Below are 23,777 nucleotides of genomic sequence, written 5' to 3' on the forward strand. Positions count from 1 at the left end.
GCCGCCTGAGCCTAGGCCTACTGGGCCTGTGATTGGTGTCCCGAAGGATGCAGCGCCGACGGCGGCGGTCGCCACACCTTCCCTTGCGTTGGGTGCCGAGGAGGGGGAGATCGCGGTTGGTGAAACGCTGCTCTCTCTCAGGGGCGGGGATTTCCCAAGCGGAGCCTCGGCTCTACCTTCGGATAGGGAGGTGGATGTTCTGGAGGGGTTGCGCTTCGATGAAGCCGGTAAGCTTTGTTTCCTTGGTTTTGACAACCCTTGGTTTGTTTCTGATCTTAGATGGTCCCTTTTTTTATTTCCTTCGTAGCTGTGTCTGCGTCGATGAAGCAACTTTTGGCGGTGATGCATGGGCCTGGAACGACTGGGATTCTTCCCCCTGAAAAGGGTAAGGCGGGGTCGGATTGTGTTTAGCTTTTGTTCACTTTTAGTTGTCCCCGAAGGTGATTTTGTGTCTGATTCAGAGTTTAATGCAGCCGTGGCAGAAATGTCCACCTCCGATACTGCATTCATCGTGGCCGACTTGTGGAAGAAGCTTGCCCACGCTAGCCGTATTTTGATGCAGAAGGCCAAGGCGGACGCGGACCTTCGGGTCAAGAGCGCCACTGAGAAGCTGAGCCTGTCGAAGAAGCTACGGCGGGCTGAGGCGGAAGTTCTCGCTTTGAGGGATGAGAATACACAATTGAAGGGGAAGTGTACCAGGCTGGAGGCGGCAGCGAGGGACAACGAGAGGGTTCTTGAAAACCTTCGGAAGACGGTAGAGGATGATGCCAATGAGAAGAAAGCTCTTAAGGACAAGGTTAGTGAGTTGGAGGCGATTCAAACTAGGGTGGCGGAGCTCGAGGGGGTTTTCTCGGAGGTTGCCGCTCGGGCCGACGCGGTGTACCAAGAGTACAGGAAGGCTCTTGCTGCCCTTGGAGCGGAGCCTTTGCCCTTGCCTGAGCCGGCCGAAGGTCCCCAATATTTCTTTCAACTTTTCGACTGGTTGCTATCGGAGTTCGAGGGCCTCGGGGAGGTTATGAGCGTTGCGAATGATAACGCGGCGTCCGTCTCCTTCAAGGGGCTTGTTGGGAATCTTCTCCGTGCCGGCGCCGTCGACCTCTCTAAGATGGAAGGGGACTTTCAGTACGTTCCTTACGAGGGTTTGTCCGAAGAGGTTGACAGGATTCATAATGTCAAGATTGCATACTTCGAGCGCTTCTGGGAGCCTTCGGGGAAGGTCCCTGTTAGGACCCTCGCGGCTGCTGCGACAGGGGTAAGCTTTCTTTCAGATGGTTTTTTTTGGATTTTTTTTGGTTTTTGGCTTTCTCGTTGTAAAACTTTGTTATTTGTGCAGGAATTAAATCATGATCAACCTTCGGGGGTCGATGGGACATACAAAGTGAACAGGTCTCCTTCGGGACGCGAAGCAGACGAATCTCCGAGAGCTCAGGTGTAAAGATTAGCTTGTAGGGGTTTGTTTTGTGGGCTTTAGAACTTGTTTGTAAATATTCCCATGCTGCAGGACGTGAACAACGCTAGGGTTTTGATGAGCTGGGAGGTTTTCAGCCTTGCTTGTCCCGGATCCAGCGTTGCAGAATACTTGTGCTGGTCCGGATGTGATTCATTGTAATCATTTTTACTTTCGTTCGCATGTTAACTTCGCGTTGCTTCTCGATGTGTACATACTCTCGGGATTGTTTTTCCCGGGGCTTCTTGTTGCGCATCCTTCGGGCTCCCTCTCTGTGTGCATCCTTCGAGATGCCTTTGTTCGGGCATCCTTTGAGATGACTCTTTGAATGCATTCTTCGAGGTGCCTTGTGATGTGCATCCTTCGAGGTGCCTTGTGATGTGCATCCTTCGAGGTGCTGTTTTTGTGCACCCTTCGAGGCAACGCTCGTTAGGGTTTTGTTTTGGGAAAACGTCTCCCCCTTCCTACCGAGTTGTTGCCCGGAGGCAGTGTGTAGTAAGGTGAGTTCTCTTTTGTGGAACTTTGTTAGACTATTTGTTTACCACCGAGGCAACGCGATGAAATTTCGAATTTTTGAGAAAATGTCTCCCCCCTTTCTTGCGCGCTGTTGTCTTCGGGGGGTTTTGTTCTTTTTGTTGTGTGGATCGAGTAATTGATGCCTAGGGGTTTGAAGGAAAAACGTCTCCCCCCCTTTCTGGCATCCATGTTTCGATCTTTCCGAGGGTATTTTTCTTTTGGTATTTTGCCGAAGGTCTTTTGGTTCGGTTCGTCTTAAAAGTCGAAACCCCCCTTGGCGTTATTTTGGCACATTTCGTGACTTTATTGCCGAAGGTTTTTTGGTTCAGACCTTTAAAAAGCCGAAGCCCCTTAGCATTCTTTTTGCACATTTTGTGTCTTTATTGCCGAAGGTCTTTTGGTTCGGACCTTTTTGAAGGTCGAAGCCCCTTGGCGTTTGTTTTGCACTTATTGTGCATTTTGTGCCGAAGGTTTTTTGGTTCGGACCTTTTTGAAGGTCGAAGCCCCTTGGCGCTTGTTTTGCACTTATTGTGACTTTTGTGTCGAAGGTTTTTTGGTTCGGACCTTTTTGAAGGTCGAAGCCCCTTGGCGTTTGTTTTGCACTTTTTGTGCCTTTGGTGCCGAAGGTTTTTTTGGTTCGGATCTTTTTGAAGGTCGAAGCCCCTTGGCGTTTGTTTTGCACTTTTTGTGCCTTTTGTGCCGAATGTTTTTTGGTTTGGAACTTTTTGAAGGTCGAAGCCCCTTGGCGTTTGTTTTGCACTTATTGTGACTTTTATGCCGAAGGTTTTTTGGTTCGGACCTTTTTGAAGGTCGAAGCCCCTTGGCGTTTGTTTTGCACTTTTTGTGCCTTTGGTGCCGAAGGTTTTTTGGTTCGGACCTTTTTGAAGGTCGAAGCCCCTTGGTGTTTGTTTTGATAAGTATGCAAAGTTTACGGATGCTGTATACTTTGCTAACTTATTGTTTTGTGTAGCATATAGATGCTTGCCGAAGCTTGCCATTTGGGCTGCTTAGGCGAAGGTGACACTTTATTTGGGGGAAATTCATTTCATTGAAATGGTTTACAATGGGTCCGCCTCGTCAAAAACCTCACCTCCGGTGTGGAGTTTCCCCCTGTGAGGAAAAGAGTACGGCCCTTTTACAAAGTAAAAAGAACTAAAAAAAAGTCTGCGAATGTCCGCGATCGCTTATAGTTTCGCGATGCGGCCTTTTCACAATCTTAAATATAGTACTTTTTAAGGATGTCCGCATTCCAAGGATGCTGCACCTCATTGCCTTCGGCGTCAGACAGGTGATATGACCCTGGCCTGTTGCTCTTGATTACTAGGAATGACCCTTCCCACTTGGATTGAAGTTTGCCGAGGGTTTCGGCGTTTGGCTTTCTTTTTAGGACCCAGTCTCCTACTGCGATGTTCTTTTTTACGACTTTCTTGTCCCACCACTTCGTGGTTTCTTGCTGATACTTTTCTAGGTTTTCCGAGGCTTGTAAGATGTCTAGCTCCATGAGGTCTTTGTCGTCCGAGGGGATGGCCTTAACTTGGTGGGTTACCCTTAGACTTCGGTTTTTGAGCTCATCTGGTGTCATTGCTTCGGCACCGTAGAGTAGCCTGAATGGGGTGAACTTGGTGGTTCTTGATTCGGAGGTGTTGTGCGACCAGATGACCTTCGGTAGTTCATTAGCCCATTTGCCCTTTTCTGATCAAACAGGCACTTTTTTGATGCTGCCGAAGATCATGCCGTTGGCTCTTTCAACGGGCCCGTTGGATTGCGGGTGGTATAGCGAGGCAAAGATTACCTTCGTGCCCACACTGTAGCAGAATTCTCTGAAGAGCTGTGAATCGAATTGTTTGCCGTTGTCGACAGTGATTTCCCTTGGGACCCCGAACCTGCAGATGATGTTCTGCCATAAGAATTTTCTGACTGTTTCTGATGTGATGTTGATGAGTGGCTTGGCCTCGATCCACTTTGTGAAGTACTCAACAGCAACTGCTGCGTACTTGTAATTGCCCTGGGCTGTTGGTAGAGGTCCAACTAGGTCAATTCCCCATCTTTGAAGAGGCCAGATCGGAGGTATCAGCTGAGTTGACTCCGAAGGTTTAGAGGGCTTTGGGCCCATCATTTGGCATGCTTGGCATGTTTTCACTATGTGCTGAGCGTCCTTCAGCGCCGTTGGCCAGAAGAATTCTTGCCTAAAGCTTTGGAGACAAGTTGTCTGAAGCCAATGTGTGATCCACAAAACCCGGAGTGAATTTCTTTGAGGAGTTCGATTCCTTCGGTTGTCGAGATGCACTTTAACCATGGGCTGGTGACACCTGACTTGAACAACTCTCCCTCGGAGATGATGTAGCCCCTCGCCCTCTGGAACATTTTTTTCTCCTCTTTCTCATTTGGCAGCTCGATGTTTCCTCGGAGGTACTCCATTATCGGTGTTCTCCAATCTTCGGCTGAGATGACTGAAACTTGCTTTTCTTTTTTCGACTTAACCGAAGGTTCTGTGATTTCTTCGAAGAATACATCCGAGGGTAATTGTTCCTTTCTAGATGCTGCTTTTGCTAGTTTGTCAGCCCCGTCGTTCATATGCCTCGGGATATGGACGATGTCGAAGCCTTTGAAATGCTTCTCCATGGCTCTGACGGCATCGAGGTACTTGATTAGTTCTGGTTTTCTTGCCTCTTCGTCTTTTTCGGCGTGGTCTCTGACGACCTTCGAATCTGTTCTGACTATGAAATTTTGATGGCCAAGGGCTTTCATTTTGCGAAGGCCCAGGAGCAAGGCTTCATACTTGGTGGTGTTGTTTGTTGATGATTCGAGGTTGCCGAAGCTTAGCCGTGCTGCGTATCTTGTTTTTGCTCCCGAGGGAGATTCTATGACCGCAGCAATTCCTGCTCATTCGTTGCACCAGGCTCCGTCGTAGTGCACGGTCCAAGTTTCAGCTGAAGGTTCCTTCTTGAAGATTGGGGATGTCCAGTCGGCAATGAAGTCTGCCAATACTTGTGACTTGATGGCTGTTCTCCTCTCGAAGTCTAGAACTCAGATAGTTCTGAAGCCCATTTGGCAATCCTGACCGAGGCTTCCCTGTTGTTGAACAGGTCATGCAGAGGTTGATCTGTAACTACAATTATCTTGTGGGCTTCGAAGTAGTGTCGAAGCTTTCGAGCAGACATGACTACTGCATATGCAATTTTCTCTAGCTATGAGTACAGAAGCTTCGAGCCAGCTAGAGGTTCGGATAAGAAGTAAACTGGCAGCTGCTTCTTCTTCCCCTCGGTTTCTCTCTCGAGCACGAGCGCTGCACTGACAGCAGAGTAGGATGCCGTGATGTACAGGAGCAACACATCCTTCGGGTCAGGTGAGGTCATTTTGACCATGTTCTGGAGATGGTTTTTGAGTGCATGGAGGGCTTCGCTTTGCTCGGGGCCCCACTCGAATTTGTTTGCATTGCGAAGGACCTTGAAAATGGTAGGCTTCGGTCAGCAGAGCGAGGGATAAATCTGTTTAGGGCTGCTATCCGCCCTGTGAGCTTCTGTACATCCCTGATGGACTTGGGCTCCTCCATGTTCCAGAGAGATTTTACTTTGTCAGGATTTGCTTCGATGCCTTTGGTGGACACGAGGCATCCTAACACCTTTCCTTTGTGAACTCCGAAGATGCACTTGTTGGGGTTCAGGGATAGGCCTGCTTTTCTTAGGCTTGCGAAGGTTTCGGCCAGGTCTGCCACATGATTGCTTCTTATTGAACTGGTTACTACAATATTGTCAACGTAAGCCAGAACATTTCTTCTGAGTTGGTGCTCCAGGACCACCGAAAACATTCTTGAAAAAGACTGTCCTGCATTTTTCAATCCTTCGGGCATCCTAAAGAAGCAATAGGTGCCGAAGGGGGTTATGAAGCTTGTTTTTTCTTCGTCCTCTTTCCTCATCCAAATCTGATGGTATCCGGAGAAGCAATCCAGCAGAGACATCAGTTGACTGTTTGCCGCATAATCGACGACTCTGTCGATTCTTGGCAGCGGGAAGTCATTCTTCGGGCAGGCTTTATTGAGGTCAGTGAAATCGATGCACATGCGCCACTTACCATTCTTCTTTTTGACCGGCACGGTGTTTGCCAGCCATATTGGGTATTTGACTTCTCGGATAACTTTTGCATCTAGCAGTCTCTGGACCTCGGCCTTGACTGCTGCGACTTTTTCATCTGCCATTTTGCGAAGCTTCTGCTTCTTTGGCTTGATGTTTGGGTTGATATCCAAGTGATGCTCAATGATATCTCTGCTGACGCCCCGTAGGTCACTGGCGGACCATGTGAAAACATCTTGATTCTTGCGGAGAAATTCAAGAAGCTCCTTTTCTTCCTTGGGCTCGAGGGTTGTGTTGATGGTTACCATTTTGTCAGGTAGATGTACGTCAAGGGGGACCTTCTTGACTTCGCAATCTTCCTCGAAGGTTGCTTTCTCGTTGTCTCTCTGCTGCTCTCTGAAGGTGGCAGGCTTAGATTCAGTCCGAAGGTTGTGGACATTTTTCTGGCCTGGGGTGTATCCCCGCTCTATGCCCCGCGCAAGGTGCTGGTCTCCACGGATGGTGATGACCCCCGCGAGAGCCGGAATCTTCATGCATAAGTACAATTGATGTACGACAGCTTCGAACTTGTTGATTGTCCCCCTTCCTAGGATTGCGCGGTATGGGTAGGGCATCTCTACCACATCGAGGGTGATGTGCTCTGTTCTTGCGTTGGCCGTGTCTCCGAAGGACACAGCAAGCGACAGTTTGCCGATTGCATTCACTCTCTTTCCTCCGAAACCCATTAAAGGGATATCCGAAGGCTGAAGCGGATTTCGGTCGATGCCCATCTTGTTGAAGATGTCGGAAAAAATGATGTTTGTAGAGCTGCCAGTGTCAACCAGTATCTTGCCAATTCTCCAGCCCTGAATGTTTGCCTCGATGACAAGAGCATCTGTGTGTGGGTAGCTAATGAGGTTGACATCTTCTTCGGAGAAAGTGATCGGAGAGTGTGACCACTGGGTTCTCTTGGTTGGACCATCGGAGACGATGCAATGGACTTGCCTAAAGTAGTCCCTGCGCTGCCTCTTATTTTCAAAGTCCAGGGTGGAACCTCCGGAGATGGGCATGATCATACCGAAGGATGGTAGTGCCGCGGGTTGGGTATTTGCGGTTTGATTTTCTTGTTTTGGTGGGTGAACTGGGGGTGGTGGTAGCTGCTCTTGAGTTGGTTGAGCTTGGGTGGTGGGTTCAATGGTTTGTGTTTGAGGGTTTGGCTGCGGCTGCCAATTGTGATTGTAGTTGTAGTTAAACATGGGTGGACGGTATGCTTGTGTAAATGTGGGTGGTGGAACGAACGAATGTTGCGCGTACTGTATTTGTTGCGGTTGTGGAGTCTGAGGCCATGCAGTGTGCCCAACTAGCTTGGCTTTTTTCTCGGACTTCATTCTGTCAAGGGTCTTCTTCTTCTCCGGGCACTGGTTTGTTCTGTGGTCGGAGTCAGACCCATGGAAGTGACAGAAGAATTTTTTGGGATCACGCGAAGGTCCACGACCTCGGCCCCTTCCTCTGCCGCGACCTCTGCCTCGTGCCCCAGACGAAGGTTGCTTATCGTTTGAGCATTGGTTATCTGATCCTCATCTTCATGCGAAGGTGAGCTGGTGAGCTGACTGCTTCTCTTGCTGCCATGTTTGCTGGTTGTATTTTTCTGCCTGACGCATGATTCTTCTTTGCTCGACCCTTCTGCGGTGGTCGGCGTCTAACTTCGCGTACTTTTCTACTTCTGAATAAAGCTCCTCTAGAGTCCTCGGAGGCTCTCTTATGAGGTGGGAAGCAAGCTGGCCAAGCAGGAGACCCTCTATGCATTTCTCTATCGCATCTTTTTCTGGGAAGTTTGGAATTTGAGCCTTCTTTTGGACGAACCTCCGGAAGTAGTCATAGAGAGGCTCACGGTCATGCTGGGGGCATTTGAAGTCTTTCACAGTGTTGGTGTTGAGCCTTCTGAAGTCCTGGAAGTCCTGGAGGAGCATTCCTTTCAGCTGATACCAGTTGTTGATTGATTGCGGAGGCAACTACGAGTACTAGTTGGCCACAGAACCTTCGCAGGCCATGACGAAGGACTTGGCCATGGTGGATTCGTCACCTCCGGCCGAGGCGATGGTTGCTTCGTAGGCCATGAGGAACTGAGTTGGATCTGTTGTAGCGTTGTACTTTGGGAGCTGTGTGGGCTTATAGCCGAGCGGCCATGAAGTTCGCTGCAGTGCGACTGAGAGTGGCGAGGTCGGGTCAAATGGGAGGTTGAACGGCGGTGGCCTTTGGTTTTCATTGTGAGCGAAGTCTGTCTGGAGGATGACGCGGTTTTCTTGCTGGGAGGAACCTTCGGGCATTTCTTGGTATGCTCTCTGCAAACTCTCAACTTCTGCCTCCATCTCTGCTAGCCTGCGCCTGACCTCGGCTAGCTTATTTGCCTGGTCCAGTACCCTCTTTTTGGTGGCAAGCTGAGTTTCGATGTTCTTTTTCTTCATTTCAAGGGGCCTTGAGCTTGAGTGATGCTTCTGTGAGTTGATGAGCTTCGGTTTTTTCAGTGTTATCAATCGGGTCTCCATGAAGAGCAGCTTTGTTGGTGGTGTCTTCAATTCGTGGGTTGGCTCCTTCGTGCTGCGGTTGAGGATCATCGAGGATACGACCAGGCTGAGTGGAGGTGCTTGTGGTGCTGGCGGTGGGTTTCTTCTTCGCTGGGGTCATCGTGGGTTGTCTTTCGAGCTGGAACGGTGGGCGTCGCTGTTGGGATCTTACCTTCTTAGATGCCCAGACAGGGAGCATGAACAGAGTGAAAAATGGCAATGAAAGTAGGAACAGAATTCTCCAGTAATAGTCAAGAAAATTCAACCCTTTACACTGTGGAGAGAGGGGGCTATTTATACCCCTAGCCTTCGGCCGGGTTTTCCTAAACTGCCCCCTTCCAACTCATTTACAGCTCACTTACAACCGGTTTCAGGGTAAAATTACAAGGTTAAAGTTGTACAACTCCGACCTTCTCACGTATTCAAGTGTACAAACCCGACCTTCTCACGTACTCACTTTTCACACGCACGCCTGCTCCAGGCGAAGGCTTTCGTTTCCTTCGGGAGCTCCGAAGGGGATCCTCGTCCCCGAAGGTCCTGGTCTTCGAACTTGTGCTTCTGAGCAATCGTTCGTCACCTTCGGCCGGACGAAGGCGATATCCTTCGCTACCGAAGGTCTTGGCCCCTGAGCTTGCGTTTCTGGGCAACCGTTCGTCACCTTCGGACGGACGAAGGCGATATCCTTCGATAACTTGGTCTCCGAAAGTCCTGCAAACGAGTTAGGTAGTATTTCCGAAGATGAGGGCTTCCGAAGGTCCAATCCCCAACCGTCAGTACTCGGGGCTCATGATGGTGCTCCGCAGGAGCCCCAGAAAGGCTGCCGCCTGATTATTTGCCCTGATCCTTTTTGGACACGCCATGATGGGTAATGCCCCGTCTTAACTCGGCCGGCCCCGGATTTAAAACGCCCCCGCTGTTCCCGGCCGGTGGCCAACACGGTCTCAGAATCAGCACTAATGATCTGCTGCGCGCGCCGGTCGCGTGTGAGGAGCAGCGGCTTGGCTGTAAAGATCGCGGAGCACGACGACGACGAGGATGGCGAGGGCGCAGACGGTTCTGCTGCCTGCCTGCGTGTCAGGCCAGACGGGTGGTGGATGGACGCAGCGGCAGCCGCCAGCCGGCGAGCTTGCCGCCGCCATGATGCGGTTCAATATTGGGGCGGGGGAAATCTATGATTTATCGGGGGGCGGCAGCGCTGGGGAGGGGGGGACACCGGACACGACACGCCGGCATGGCTGCTGCGTCGTCCGACGAAGGGTTGGGGGCGGATCGGGATGGGATGGGGGGATCGTCGGGCGCCGGCACGATTCGCAGCTACGGCTTCGGGCCATGATTCGGAGCACGCGCGGCCGGTGGCCGATGGCTGCCGGCGATTCTGGCGTTGGGGGCATCGTCCGTTCGTTTTTTTTTTTTGAAGGAGTCCGTTCGGGGTTGCTGGTGTGGCTTTGTGAAGAACTCGCCGCGGGGCATGCTTGCCTTCATCTGCTGACCAGAGGTCCTCCTGATTCCTGGAGCAGGAGCGATGCAAAAACACTCTAGCGTTTTCTTTTTTTTTCGAACTCAAAACACTTGTCTTGGTAGTGGTAGTTGGTAGTTTCGTAGTACTCCGCAGCTGCCCGTCCGAGACTGGCACAGTCCTTCCAAGCAAGATATTTTATTTTTGATAGTCTTCCAAGCAAGATTCCAATGCTCTTGTTGTTCGGTAAAACAACCAAACAAAAGGACAAGTGGGGCAGCCAACCAAACCACATCCATTAACGTTTATGAGCCAGCAATAAGCGGCCGAAATGCAGGAATACATGGGCCGCAATGCTTCGCCTGTGCCCCGCATCTCTTTCCCGTGGGCTGGGGCGTTGCGGCCTCGGCGATGCACCGGGGCGCTACGGGAAGCCCATGTGCGAGCAGCCGGTCCGGCATCCTCTCTCTCTCTCCCCCCCCCCCCCCCCCAGCCCCGTCCATCCGTCCCCACAGTCCAGCCCAACCCAGAAGCGAGTATGCGCGGCCCATGAACAGCAGAGCGTGGGAACAATTCCGACGACCTAGAAGCGAAAAAAAATCAAGCATAAGCATCCACAGTGAGCTAGAGCTAGTACCATCCAGCATTTAGAAAACAAGAAGCCGAGCACACGTACAGGTTGGCAGCTGCACTGCACGGCCACGCCCCTGACGTAACCATAGTCACAGAATTCGGGGTCGATGTCGCGATCCGTGACTCGGGATCGTCGTTCCAATTCGCGGGTCGGGGACGACAGGGGTCGACGTCCCGATTCATGATGGGTCGCCGCACAGGTTCAGAATGGGACGAGTTGGGGCGTCGGCGACGGCTGCGGAGGCTCGCACGTCGGCTACGGGGAAGCCAGTCCATGGTGACGGCGGAGGAGGCAGGATGGGCGGGGAAGTCAGCCTGTGGCGAGCAGGAAGAGGCGACCTGGGTAGCGGAGGAGGCGCGGGTGGGCGGGCGAGCGGCAGCGGCGGGGGCATAGGAGGCGGGTGGAGGATACGAGGAGACAGAGGAGGCAGGGCGAGCAGGCGGCTGCAGCTTGGGCAGCGGAGGAGCAGCGCGGGTGGCCGGCCAAGCGACGGAAGCTAGGGCTGGGGGAGAGGAGGCGGCGGGTGGAGTGGACGACCAGAGGAGTAGATAAGGTTTAGGTTGGTTTAATGGTCTTTGTTTATTACTGTTTGATGGGCTTTTCATCGAATTGATGCGTGGCCTGTGTTGAATTTGTGTATATTTTTTTTATTTTGGAGACTTAAAGTACCCTCGACCCAAGCACCGTTCCGGGATCATCGACCCATAAACGACGGAGTCACGTATCAGATTTGGGATTCTCGTTCCGAATGGGTATACCCCTTTCGTACCATAATTCTATAAAATATCGACCCTCGATCCGGTTCCTCGACCCGATCGATCCGCGAACTTTGTGACTATAGACGTAACCAACAGTGGATGCAGCCTGCACTCTTTGGCAAACCTGCAGGTCGGAGCAGTCGCGAACTCGAGTACTACACCAACACCATTGCCCGTGACAGAGGCACGCCGCGCCCAATCCATCCGCCGCGGGACGCCGTGGTGGCAAACCGGCAGGGTCGGAGCTGGCGCCGGGACCAATCAGGTCAGGAGTCAGGACTCACTCGAGTAAGCGAAACTAGCAAGGTGCCCGGTACCTAGTCCCCCCCCCCCCCACCCCCCCAATATTAAAGGCGCATCAATATAGAATTTTTGTGAGTATAGGTCGTGTAGTAAAAATTTGGAGTTTCTTAGGAAGGATCAAATTTGAGCCAAATTTTATCTTTTTTATTTATTTTCATAGAATTTAAAATCTACTGAGTCATTTGCATATTTGATCTATACTGCAAATTCATGAATATATTTTCTATTATATGAAAATAAATAAAAAGTAGAAACTTTGGCTCAAATTTGGCCCTTCATGATAAACTTCAAATTTTGCTATAAAACTTGTACTCATAAAAAATTTCTAGTAATATGCCTCTAATATGTGTCACATGGTTCAAATTTTGTTAAAAATGGAGCTCATCTTGATGCCTTAAAAATTTAATGAATTTTGAATTCTTCCTTTCTTTAAAATTTAAGTTTCAAATTTTTTTAGGTTTAAACTTTGCAAAATTAGATTATTTGTACTCTCCTCTACCACCATTACATTTTTTTTATGATTTTTGAACCACTTGCTGCCTCATTTGAGTGAGAAAAAGAGATAAGCGAGAAAAATCTATGAAAAAAATATAAAACCGCTTGTAAAACTGCCGGGAGATAAAACAAACAGTTTTAGTAGTTGGGGGATGGATATCCGGTTTTAAAATTGAGAAAGAAAAATCAGACTTTAACGATAGTCAAGGGGGAAAAGCAGTCTTTTGTCTTTCCTAATTACAAGATCAAACAGATGTTGCTAACTCGTCACTGAATGAGATCGGAATATGTGGTATAGCACCCATATAAAACAAGTTGGAGGTTCTTGTGATCTACCAGAAATAAGGATTCCTAACCCGCGCAATGGCATATAGAACATAGTGCTAAGCATCCGAAGTTTATCCATGTGATCCGATAGAATATATATTCCCTCTGTTTTCAAATATGTTACGATTAGGAAACTAATAATATCTTCTTAGCATTAATGACCTGAAAGGATCTAAGAAACCAAGAAAATAAATTTGCAAATTTGCAACAAAAAACACAGGCAATTTTGCTGACTGCCTAGCTGATTTTTGCTGTAGGTAGGCAAAGGCCGGTGGTGGTTCTGTTCCACCATGTGGAATTATAGTCTTATAGATGGACTGACCAACCGCCGAGCTCTGCCGGTGCCCTCCTCTTCTCGGCGCTCCCGACGATTTCAGCATCTAGCTCCAGTACCACTGGTACAAACCCCCCTCCACCCGGCGCGCTCCCAACTCGCCGCCCCCAGCGCAGACCTCCCCATCCCCCGCCGCCGCTCCCGCCCCGACCGCCGCGTACCCAGCGTCGGCCGCGCCGCGTGGGTCGTCTCCACGCCTGCTCGCGGGCACCCAAGGCCTCCAGATCCGGCGAGCCATCCCCTCACCTTCCTTCCCTGGCGGCGACGACTGCGCGAGCGGCGTCGCCATTTGTCCTGTCGTCGCCCAGCCCTTTGCCGGCGACGAGCGTATCCTCCAGGTATGCCCACCCCTTCTCTTTCCTTCTGCTATGCGAAACGGAGCACCCCAGACCCTTGTATTCGGATCTGAATCCAGTTACAATGTATTACCTACTAACTTCGATTTCGTTTGCATGAATTATCGGGTGTACATGTGTACACCCATGTGCTATGCTGAGTCCGCCCCTGACTGATATCAGTAATTTGTCAGTTTCAGATTGTAGTATCCTCTGAGATGGAGGGAAGAGAATCAGGCTTATGGTAAATCCTGGTGAATATTCATGGGAGGTCAGCAAGTTCTGGCCTGGCTAAGAGTGTTAAAGAAAAACAGTGTGCTTCATCTTAGATCATTAATGACGAGGATGAAGTTTCCAAAACGATATGTGATAGTATTGCTGACATTCATCTGCACAAATGTTTGCTACATTGAGCGAGTTGGTTTCTCCATTGCTTACACTGTCGCTGCCGATGCCATCGGTGTGAATCAAGCAAACAAGGGCATGATACTCTCTATGTTCTATTATGGTTATGTTTTATCACAGATTCCTGGTGGGTGGGCAGCACAGAGAATAGGAGGTAGACGTGTTCTGTTACTGTCATTCATATTATGGTCCTTGATATGTGGTTTAATTCCACTTGATCCCAACAGAGTAACCATTCTGGTTCTGTCTCGCCTATTTGTTGGTGTAGCACAAGGTTTCATATTTCCTGCCATTCACACTGTTCTAGCGCAGTGGGTGCCACCACAGGAGCGCTCTCGCTCAGTATCTCTTACTACCTCAGGGATGTATCTTGGTGCAGCCTGTGGCATGCTTTTTTTCCCAAGTCTGGTGAAGAATATGGGTCCCCAGTCAGTTTTCTTTGTTGAAGCAGTATTGGGAGTAGTATGGTCTGTGATATGGTTGAAATTTTCCAGTGACCCACCTCGCACTGATCTTCCAAAGGTATCAATGCCAAAAGTGGCATCTCGAGACACGATCAAGGCACAAGCAGGAGGGGTTGTCGCACCTCGCACTGTAAAGATCCCATGGCGAAGGATAATCTTCAGTCTACCTGTTTGGGCAATTGTTGTGAACAACTTCACCTTCCATTATGCCCTGTATGTTCTTATGAATTGGCTCCCTACCTACTTTGAGCTAGGCCTTCAGCTTAGCCTCCAGGATATGGGTTCCGCAAAGATGCTTCCCTATTTCAACATGTTCATTTTCTCCAATATCGGTGGTGTGGTTGCTGATCACTTGATTACAAGGAGGATTTTATCTGTTACCAAGACAAGGAAGCTTCTGAATACCATCGGGTTTGTTGTCTCAGCATTTGCACTCATGGCCCTTCCTTTGTTCAGTACACCCTCAGGCACTGTAATGTGTTCAGCGCTATCTCTTGGTTTTCTGGCTCTAGGAAGAGCAGGGTTTGCTGTAAACCATATGGATGTTGCTCCAAAGTTTGCAGGAATAGTAATGGGGGTCTCAAATACGGCGGGGACACTGGCTGGAATTGTTGGTGTCGGCCTCACCGGGTATATTCTGGAGGGAGCAAAGGCTTCTAACAAGGATCTAACAAGCTCAGAAACCTGGAAAACAGTGTTCTTTGTTCCAGCATACCTTTGTATTTTTAGTTCTGTCATTTTTTTGGCCTTCTCAACCGGTGAAAAGGTCTTCGAATAAAGGGTGATTAATTTTGCCTATTCTTCTTTTTTCTGATTTACGGTGAGGCAGGATAGCAAAACGGGAATCTCACATGTATCTGTAGCATTTATTACTAAATTTCAGAGTTCAGACTGCATCCCACACGTGATGAGAAAAGCATCTCAGGAAAAAAAGAAAGCTCACATTATTATTGTAGAATATATTATATATGATATCAAGAGTCATCTCATTGGTGCAGTTGCAAGTGAGTGCAGCTAACAAAATTTCCTGTGCACCAAGGTTCTCTTATTTTTGCCCTGCTATATAATCATATGATCCAGATGAGAATAAAGATAGCTGTCACTAATTTGCCTATTTTGAATGCCATTGCTTGAAGTGAGGCTGATACACTAGCTTACATGCTCTGAACCATTTTGATCTTTGGTTTTTTACTGTGGTTATAGTCCTTCCAGCAAATTGTCACACGGGTGAGCATGTGTGTTTACTCAGTTATTGTGTTTCTGTACCCAGAAGATATTTGCCCTTGCCTATCCTTTCGCAATTCTTTGTTCATCTTATTTCGAGTTATTTTCCACCTGGCTGCACAGGATCCCTCGATTATTTGGATTCTCTGTATGTGCACGGGAGAATATCTTGCGTATTGGTTGAAGCACGTTCATGGCTATGCAGAACACAGGATGTAGCTTGCTTGGTTTCTTAATTTTGCTTCAGTACTTTGCTAATCCTGCTTTTCAATGACTTTGCAACCGTTTTTCTTACTGGTGTTTTCGCATCTGCTGAAGATCCTAGATTACAGTTTGCTACTTTCCATCGGCAACATCTTCTCCTCTGGTGCTGCGTCGCGGCAGCAGCTGTGGCGCACCTCCGGCGGCGGCGCAGTCAGGTTCACCTCTGGTGCAGCAGCCTGACCGCGGTGAGGCCCTGTTGTGGCGCCGAACAAAACCACGAGTCAGCTTGCAGAAGAAGAGAACCATGGAAACGTCTGGATGTCTGATCAAAGTCCGCAGCGCGCCATGTACGGCGAACGTGCGCGGAAGCCGATGCGGTGACCAGGTGGCCCGGTCCGCCGGGGATCTATTCGTTGTGACGTCGAGGATGAGGTGCGCCGGGGATCAACCGTGAAGGGATACAAGCGGGATACCCATGATTTCATATAAATCATTTTTTGTGGAGATCCACTTTATTAATCCTAAAAAAATGAACTATACGTAGGGGTTGCGGAACCCGCTTGTGATCTCTAGTGAAAAGACCTCCATTTGGTACAACGCCACGGTTTGGTTGAACCAACGGCAAACGGCGCCACAAATCTGGAGCAACCGGGATTCTGTGCCCATGCCATGCGTGCTCCTCCGGCCTAAACGCTGCTGCGTGCTGGCCCTGCGCCTGTTTCTACATAAGGAGGCGGCCGCCAAGCCCAAGCTCCACTTCACCTCCGTCGTGGAAACCTCGCTCATGCATGGCGGTCACGGTCCTCGCGAGCTAGGATCGATCGCAAGGTCACACATGGAGCAAACACTAACAGGGGCTGGGCCGGAGCCATGGCCCATGAAGTAGTGAGCGGCTTCGATGGCGGCTTCAATGTGCATCACCCACCGCCGTACATGGTAGTGGCATCACTGCTGCTGAGACAAGCATTCGTTGGAACAATGTATCTACTACTGTACCAAACAATCTTTGTATACAGCATTGACAGGCGCCAGAGGAGCTGACTGCTGAGAGTGCAGCACATCCGTACATCATGACCAAAGCTTCCATGTATCAAAGAGACGAGCCTCGCTGACCAGTGACCATCGTGCATGAACGTCTGCACGTGTCCACACCTGTGCAAGATCTAGATAACACCTCTGCAGGTATACTATTCAGTGAGGTTGTTGACACTCAAAATTGACATTATCTAAAGCAAGCATGATATAGGTCAAAATAACCAATTCAATATTAACGCATATTATTTTACAAGTTTGGCATGTATAATTATTATGCAGGACATAAAGATCGTTTTGGGATATTTTGGACATGATTTCATCAATGAGATAAAGAATGCCTCAAAACAGCATTAAGATGAGGTCAAATCATGAGTTTGAGTGCGCCAAGATGAAGCCCTTGTCGAGACGATCGAAACGGATATATGGATCGCCAAATTTGAAGTCCGAACATAGGAGATATGACACATGCAAATTTTCATGTCTGGATAAATCCGATCTGACCTGTTTTGGTAACCGGTCTAACCAGTTTTGGCTGCTATGCGCCGTAATAAATCCGATCTGACCAGATTTGGTGACGGTCTGACTGGTTTTTTAATAGTTTAGTTTGAATTAGAGTTGTAAGTTGATTATAGGTCGATTTTATTTGTATTTTCGACCTCCCACGATTACAGACCTCTCCACCCTATAAATATAAAGGGTCACGGCCGATTGAGGGATCGAACCCAATCGAACTTATCAAATACATCTATTTTTTATGTCTTTACCTAACTTTTTCAATCCCAATATGTGTTCTTCCTTCGTCTCCATGGCGTTTGAAGTCGCCCTAGCTGGCGTGCCGAGCCCAGGGCAATCCTATGCGCGCTTGCCCCGACGGAGTCCCTCCCGGGCGGGCGTTCTTCGGATCGTCGCCGTTCTGCACAGCGACCGGTCTGGCCGGTTCCTCTGACTGGTCTGACCGCTCCACGTAAGAGGCGCTACAAGAAACTCCTCCTCACGTCGCGCGATCTAGCGTATTCGTGTGTTGACCAGAAAATGCGTCAACAGAGGCAGAACTAACAACGTCGCTGCAGCTACTCTGCTCCTGAAGCCAACACCGAACAGGCTTCAAGCGATGTAGGCACGAAAAACTTAGCGTCATCTATGAAGGTCTAGTGATCATGCATTCCAACCTTTACGCGAGCAAATTTGACCCTGCATGTGTACCTGACAAATAAGCGGATGATCCAACGCCCATGATGAACACAGGCCACTTCAATGAATTTCAACAGAACAATGGCAAGCAGCAGAGCAACCCAGACTTCCTGTGAGCAGGCTCAACATGAATGACCCAATAACAATAATCGCTAGATTCATGTTTAGGACAATCATAAAGTGCTTACTGCCATCATCACTTGGCTCGATGCAGACCGAAAACTATTTGTGTTAAGCCTGCTCTATAGATGGAGGGTAAAAAGGACATTTCATATCCCAAACTGAACGGTGACTAGAGTAGTCTACGTAGCGTGCCACGTCACATTCAAGGATGAAGTTGGGCCAATTAGAATAGTTCAGGGATTAAATTGAACATTTTCATAGTTCAGGAACCAAATTGAGCCGAGCTCCATAGTTCAGGATGAATTTGGCTATTTTGCCAACATTAATACATACACTACCAGTCTTTGTAGTAAAGTATTACTGAACTGAACATAGTTCATTTCCAGCTGGCTGGGGATGCAGCCAAGCACGACAGCTATTCTAGTTATCTGCAATTCTGCATAGATCATTTGATCCAAAAGAGACATGTGACCAGCACACACACACACACTATCAATTACTGAGATAGCATACACCAAGGGGATCAGGGAAGGAGCAGAGCAATGACCTTGTTGCACAATACATTCACTCTGCATCAGCGCCTCACTGCCACCTCTTCAGAACAGGCCCATTTTGATTCTTGTTAAGTTGGCCTCGCACGTCTTCCATGAAGCTGTCCTTGTGTGTCTGTTTGTGCAGCATGAATTCCTTGAGATTTGGTAGAAACGACAGCCCAGAAAACAAGCCTGCATCGGCTTCCTCACACCTATCCTGAAACCACAACATCTGAAGCATAAGCATCGCCCCTTCTTTGAACTCCACTGATTTGAGGCCGTCTATGTTGATCAGCGACAAAACCGTCAGGCTCGGGAAGGCCTCCGGGCAGAAGCTCAGTCGGAGCTCTTCTCCCTGGAACGACTTCGCCCACAGGCGCAGGCTGGCCAAGTTCGGCAGCTTGCCAAGGGCTTCCATGGTGGCACCAGGCTCCGATATCCTGGAGCTCCTCAGCGTTAGCTTCACGAGGTTATGGAGTCCACTGATCCATTCCGGTAGCCTCACCAGATTCCCATACAACTTCAGGCTCTGCAGGTTTTTCGGAGGGGACAGCATGGCGTCCAAGCAGCCCTGCAAACCTGCATCGCCTCGAGACTGCACTAAAAGTGACTCCAGACAGCCAAGATTGGCAATGACTGAGCACAACTCTTTGCCGTTCTTCTTGCTGATGCCTGTCACCGCTAGCTTGAGCAGCCGGGTGAGCCTTCCTATGTCCTGCAGGATCGCCTTGTCCCATGCCACGTTCACCATGCCCAGCGTGTGGAGCGCCTTCAGCTTCCTGATACCTCTTGGCACTCGAGTTGGGCCTTGGTTGAACATCATGACAGGGATCATGGCGCAGCAGAAGAAGTTCCATACATCACACCTGTTCAGATCACCAACCGCAGTCTTTGTACGCTCATTAAGGAGTTTTGGTGAGCAGCATCCCACACAAAGTCCCAGCAAGGACACTGTCAGGATGCACAGCTTGTTACGCAGTAAGTACGGCATGCCTTGTACAATTGATTTGAAACCATCGTCGTCATCCTGCTCGACGGATGCAGCACGGAGATACTTGAGCTTCCTTAGCTTGGTGATGGCCTTTGGCAGCTTCAATATCGATGTGAATGCAACATCTAGTGCCTCAAGTTGTGAAAGATTGCCCAAGGAATCTGGTAGCCTAACAATATCGTTGCATCCTCTTACAGAAAGGTATCTGAGGTGAAGAAGCTTCCCAATGTGCTCAAGGTGATGATCCAACAGCCCTAACGTACCTTCCAGGTCCAGCACACGCAGAAACCTCATCTTGTCAGAGATAAAAAATGGTCTCCATCTCCCAAACACTGTCAGTGAGCGTACATGGGACAGGTCCACTAGACTCTCAAACTCACCCTTGCCTCCCTCCCAATCTCTGCCTATGGCAAGATGACGAACCATGCCGTGGGGATTTGAGCTGCAACCTTCCTCCAGGCTAAACACAAGGTTTTCCTCTTCCGAGTTTGAGACGGCGATTTCACGCATCAGGTCATGGACTTGGCAACAGTCAATTTCTTTTCTACTATGAATTGATTCCCGAGATGGTAGGATCATGCTCCTTTCTATTAGTTCCACGAAGTATCCGTCAGCTATTTCTTCTGAGGAGCTGTCCCGAAACTCCCTTGAGTAACCTTCTGCAGCCCATCTCCATATCAAACGCCTTCGGCTAACCTTCTGGTCCTCAGGGAAGATGGACATGTACAAGAAACAGGACTTAAGATGATAGGGTAAACCATCATAACTTTTTTGAAGTACTGTTCTTATGGATCTGAGCTCTGGGTTCATCTCCAACTCGGCACTAATATGCTCATTCAATTTTCTCCACTCCATAGCAGTTTTTGGCTGGTTTGCCAAGAAGCCACCCATGGTAACTATTGCAAGGGGAAGTCCACTGCACTTTTTCAATATCAGTTTTGCTTGTTCATTAAGTTCCGGATGCTTATCCAAATTGATGGCCTCCTTAAATACCTGAAGTTGATAGGGTATAAGTTCTTTAAGCACTCTTAAATTTAAATTATGCCTAAAAATAAATATAACTAACCACTTTTGACCATATGGGAATTAGGAGCATGCAGGAATGTATAAAAAAAATCTAGAGATGATTTCTACTGGATCCATCACTTTTTGTCACACAATGAGCTCACACGATACATTTGGTTCATTGCCATAAACACATTTTTTACCTATGGCACTAGTATGGCAAAAACAATTTGCCTAACTTAGTTGTGGCAATGTATATAACTATATAAGTCGTTGATTATATATTACTGCTGGTGTGTGTCCAGGATCATGCTTGTGTGGATTATTTATTTCTTTATTTTTGGAAGAGTGTTGGCTTCACTCATAAACCATGGATGAAGATCCACATGTGAAAAATATATTGCAAGAGACGTCTTCCAGATCAAATATATAAAAACCATAATTGATCCCCATAGCTCAGCAGTTAGATAAAATGGATTACGTACCTATTTGACCCTGCTACATCTGTGAAATTAAACCAAAAAATCGTACTTTTCTTAAAACCTAATCCATGTGGAAAATATGTTCTGCTTTCTGCATACATCTCTACACTCTAGCTAGTTTCAATATATACACAGCCTGCAAAGGAGTCCATGGGCTAGCGGCGATAATTACACCAGCCTCGAAATTGTCTATCTCTACAGGCAAGTAATAGTGCAATGCTCACAATGCAAACAAAATCTCAAAGTAATGGAGCATGGGTGTATCAAACTATCACTACCTTTCTTGTGAAAAGGTCAAGTGCATCCTTGTCTTCAAGAATTTCAAGCTTGTATGTGTTTTCTCTTTTCACTGAACAATGCTTCGCAATTTTTTCTTCTCTTGTCGTGACTATGATACAACTTGTATTTTCCATTTTAGGGAAACTCTGTTTTATCAAGTCCCACTCTGCAGTAGATGACAAATCATCAAGAACAATTAGGCACCTCTTTCCTTGTAAGAGCCTTGCCAGCTCTTTCATCAATTCTTCAACTCCCATCACAGTTAATTCTTTTCTTATGCGACCCCCGAAATCAATTGCTACATCTAGTAGTTGCAAAATTAAGCTCTTAAGAAGCTCCTTGATATTGAAAGGACGCATCACCATGACACAAACAGTCTTCTCAAACATGTCAATAATTTTTTGGCTTTGGTAAACATATTTCACTAGAGTGGTTTTTCCGATACCGCCCATTCCCCACACAGAGATCACTGGAAGTTCTTGAGTAGATTGATTTGACATGAGTTTGACGATGTCCATCCTTTCTTTCTCTCGACCGATAATTTGAGATTCCTCCAAATCACTTGCTATAGTTCTGATGCGAGTGAGGCGCTTTGTGATCACCTTCTTCTCATCGCCAACATTCGATTCGTTCCCAAGTATCTCATTGGTGGGTACCATTGAGTCATTACTTGTTGTTGCTGCATTTGGCATTGGTAATTTTGTTTGATCCTGATAATCCTGAATGAATGTATACAATATTTGTCATGGTTTGAATTTTGTCCATGTTTAAATAATACTTTTATTGAAAACAGGAGAGCCTCTTACGCATTCATATAATTTATTGTGACCACGGGTATCAATTGATTGACTAATTAAAAAACAAGATACAATTAATTATATAGGAATGAAAATAGATGAAGGTAATATATGGCTCAATTAGAGGTGTTCAGACATAGCCATTCATTTGCTGGAACAGTGTTGTCCTACCTGCAAAGAGGTTCTTACAGGGTAACATAAACTTCCTTCAACATTTTTGCAATGAAAACTAAATTATCAATCCCATATATGCCATTGAGATATGTATGGCATGTAGGCCTAGGTGATGATTTGCAGTGCCATGTGATGATTTATCCGGTTATCCCCGTGAATAGTATACAGCGATCTTAACACGTTTTTTAGAGCAATCTTAATGCTTCTAACTAGACGAGATGTTAATATAGAAGAATAACAGGTCAGGTAGCACTAATCAGATGAATTCTGAGGATGAAATGAAGAGTACCTTATCACAGAAAGCATAGATAGTCTGACCAGCTGACAACTGCTTGAGCTCCAATACCTGGCTCTCCTGCCCTGCACACAGGCTTGCAACTTCAACCTGTGGCGTGCCCACTATGATTCGGCTCCCTTTCTTGTTGTTTGGGAAGCATGCCTTGATCACATTCCACTCCTCAAAGGCATTCAGGTCATTAAGCACAATCAGGTAGCTCTTCTCGTTCACATGTCCGGCGAACTCCGCCGCCAACTCCGGCCCGGTCTTCTCTCTCCCCAGCAGAACGCCAACCCCGGCGGCCGGCCGGAACTGCTTCACCAAGCTCTGGACGAACTCGTTCGGATCGAAGGGACGCGTGACGCGTACCCACGCCCGGCATGGGAACCTGTTTTTGATCCCTGGGTTCTCGTAGGCCGCGTTGATGATGGACGTCTGCCCGAGGTCGCCGCCTGTCCCCCACACGGCGATCACTCTGAGGTCTTCGGTTTCCACGGTGATGAGGTCGGCGAGGTCCAGCCTTGGCCTCTCGTCGCGCTTCGCGGCGCGCCGCGCCTCGTCGACGCCGAACACCGCCGCGGCCGTCGCGCTGCTGGACGACAGGTCGCCGGCGGCGGCGGTGGCGGCCGTCGACGACGACGCGGCGGCGGTCTTGACGAGCTGGTAGCGCAGGTTCCTCTGGCTGACGTCCTCGACCCGGGCCCTCAGGTCCTTCATCCTCCTGGCGACGCGGCGCCGCGCTCGCAGGCGCCGCCACGGTGACCTCAGGTTGAGATGGACGGAGAAGTCCTGGAGGTTGTCCTCGGCGTCGTAGGCGACGTCGCGGACCTGCTTGACCCAGGCCATGAGCACCCGGTGCTTGTCGTCGTCGCGCTCCTCGTGCGCGGCCATGAGGAAGGCCTGCATCATCTCGAGCTCGTCGCGGACGAAGGCCTGGTCACGCTGGACGCCGAGCTGCAGGGCCGCCTCCTCCGCGACGGCGGACTTGGCATACCCGAGCGCGCCGCTCACCACGGACTTGCCCACGCTCAGCGCCGTCGCCTCCATGGCCAGCTCTCCTGTGTATGGGCGCTAGCAACTAACAAAGAACGCTACTCATCTGATTGGGTTGGGTCACTGGAAAACATTCACGTTCACTCCACTTGGGGGTGCCACTTGCTCCACTTGGAGGCGGCAATGAACAGGACTGTTAGGGACCATCCCCCCCCCCCCCCCCCAAAAAAAAGAAAGAAAAAAAAGTGTACTCATTCCTGTCCTAAATAACATGCTGGAAAAGATACACCAGCAGCTGGGTTCGTCTGGATTCGATGAACCAGAGATTGGTGACTTTGTTTTGGAGCGGAACCCGTCGTCAGAGCCTCGGAGAGCAAACAAT

At 48.8% G+C, this 23,777-nt stretch overlaps 2 protein-coding genes across 3 annotated transcripts; one reads left to right on the forward strand and one right to left on the reverse strand.

The window, feature by feature from the left end:
• The first annotated feature begins 12,883 nt into the window (after positions 1 to 12,883).
• LOC120708833 (probable anion transporter 7) lies at positions 12,884 to 15,084 on the forward strand. Of its 2 annotated transcripts, none has more exons than XM_039994253.1 (2): positions 12,884 to 13,221; positions 13,413 to 15,084. In XM_039994253.1, exon 2 carries the CDS (start codon positions 13,483 to 13,485, stop codon positions 14,863 to 14,865), a length of 1,383 nt encoding a protein of 460 aa, XP_039850187.1. In that variant the 5' UTR covers positions 12,884 to 13,221; positions 13,413 to 13,482; the 3' UTR covers positions 14,866 to 15,084. The 2 variants fall into 2 exon arrangements, with proteins under 2 accessions (XP_039850187.1, XP_039850188.1); XM_039994254.1 differs by having other exon boundaries at positions 12,890 to 13,221; positions 13,419 to 15,084.
• Positions 15,085 to 18,100: 3,016 nt separating this feature from the next.
• LOC120708834 (disease resistance protein PIK6-NP-like) lies at positions 18,101 to 23,554 on the reverse strand. The gene is made up of 3 exons (XM_039994255.1): positions 22,415 to 23,554; positions 21,154 to 21,873; positions 18,101 to 20,381 (listed from the first exon to the last, which is right to left on the reverse strand). Exons 1-3 carry the CDS (start codon positions 23,447 to 23,449, stop codon positions 18,447 to 18,449), a joined length of 3,690 nt encoding a protein of 1,229 aa, XP_039850189.1. The 5' UTR covers positions 23,450 to 23,554; the 3' UTR covers positions 18,101 to 18,446.
• Between the last annotated feature and the right edge of the window lie 223 nt (positions 23,555 to 23,777).

This window comes from Panicum virgatum, chromosome 5K (assembly GCF_016808335.1).
Source record: "Panicum virgatum strain AP13 chromosome 5K, P.virgatum_v5, whole genome shotgun sequence".
Taxonomy (NCBI): Eukaryota; Viridiplantae; Streptophyta; class Magnoliopsida; order Poales; family Poaceae; genus Panicum; species Panicum virgatum.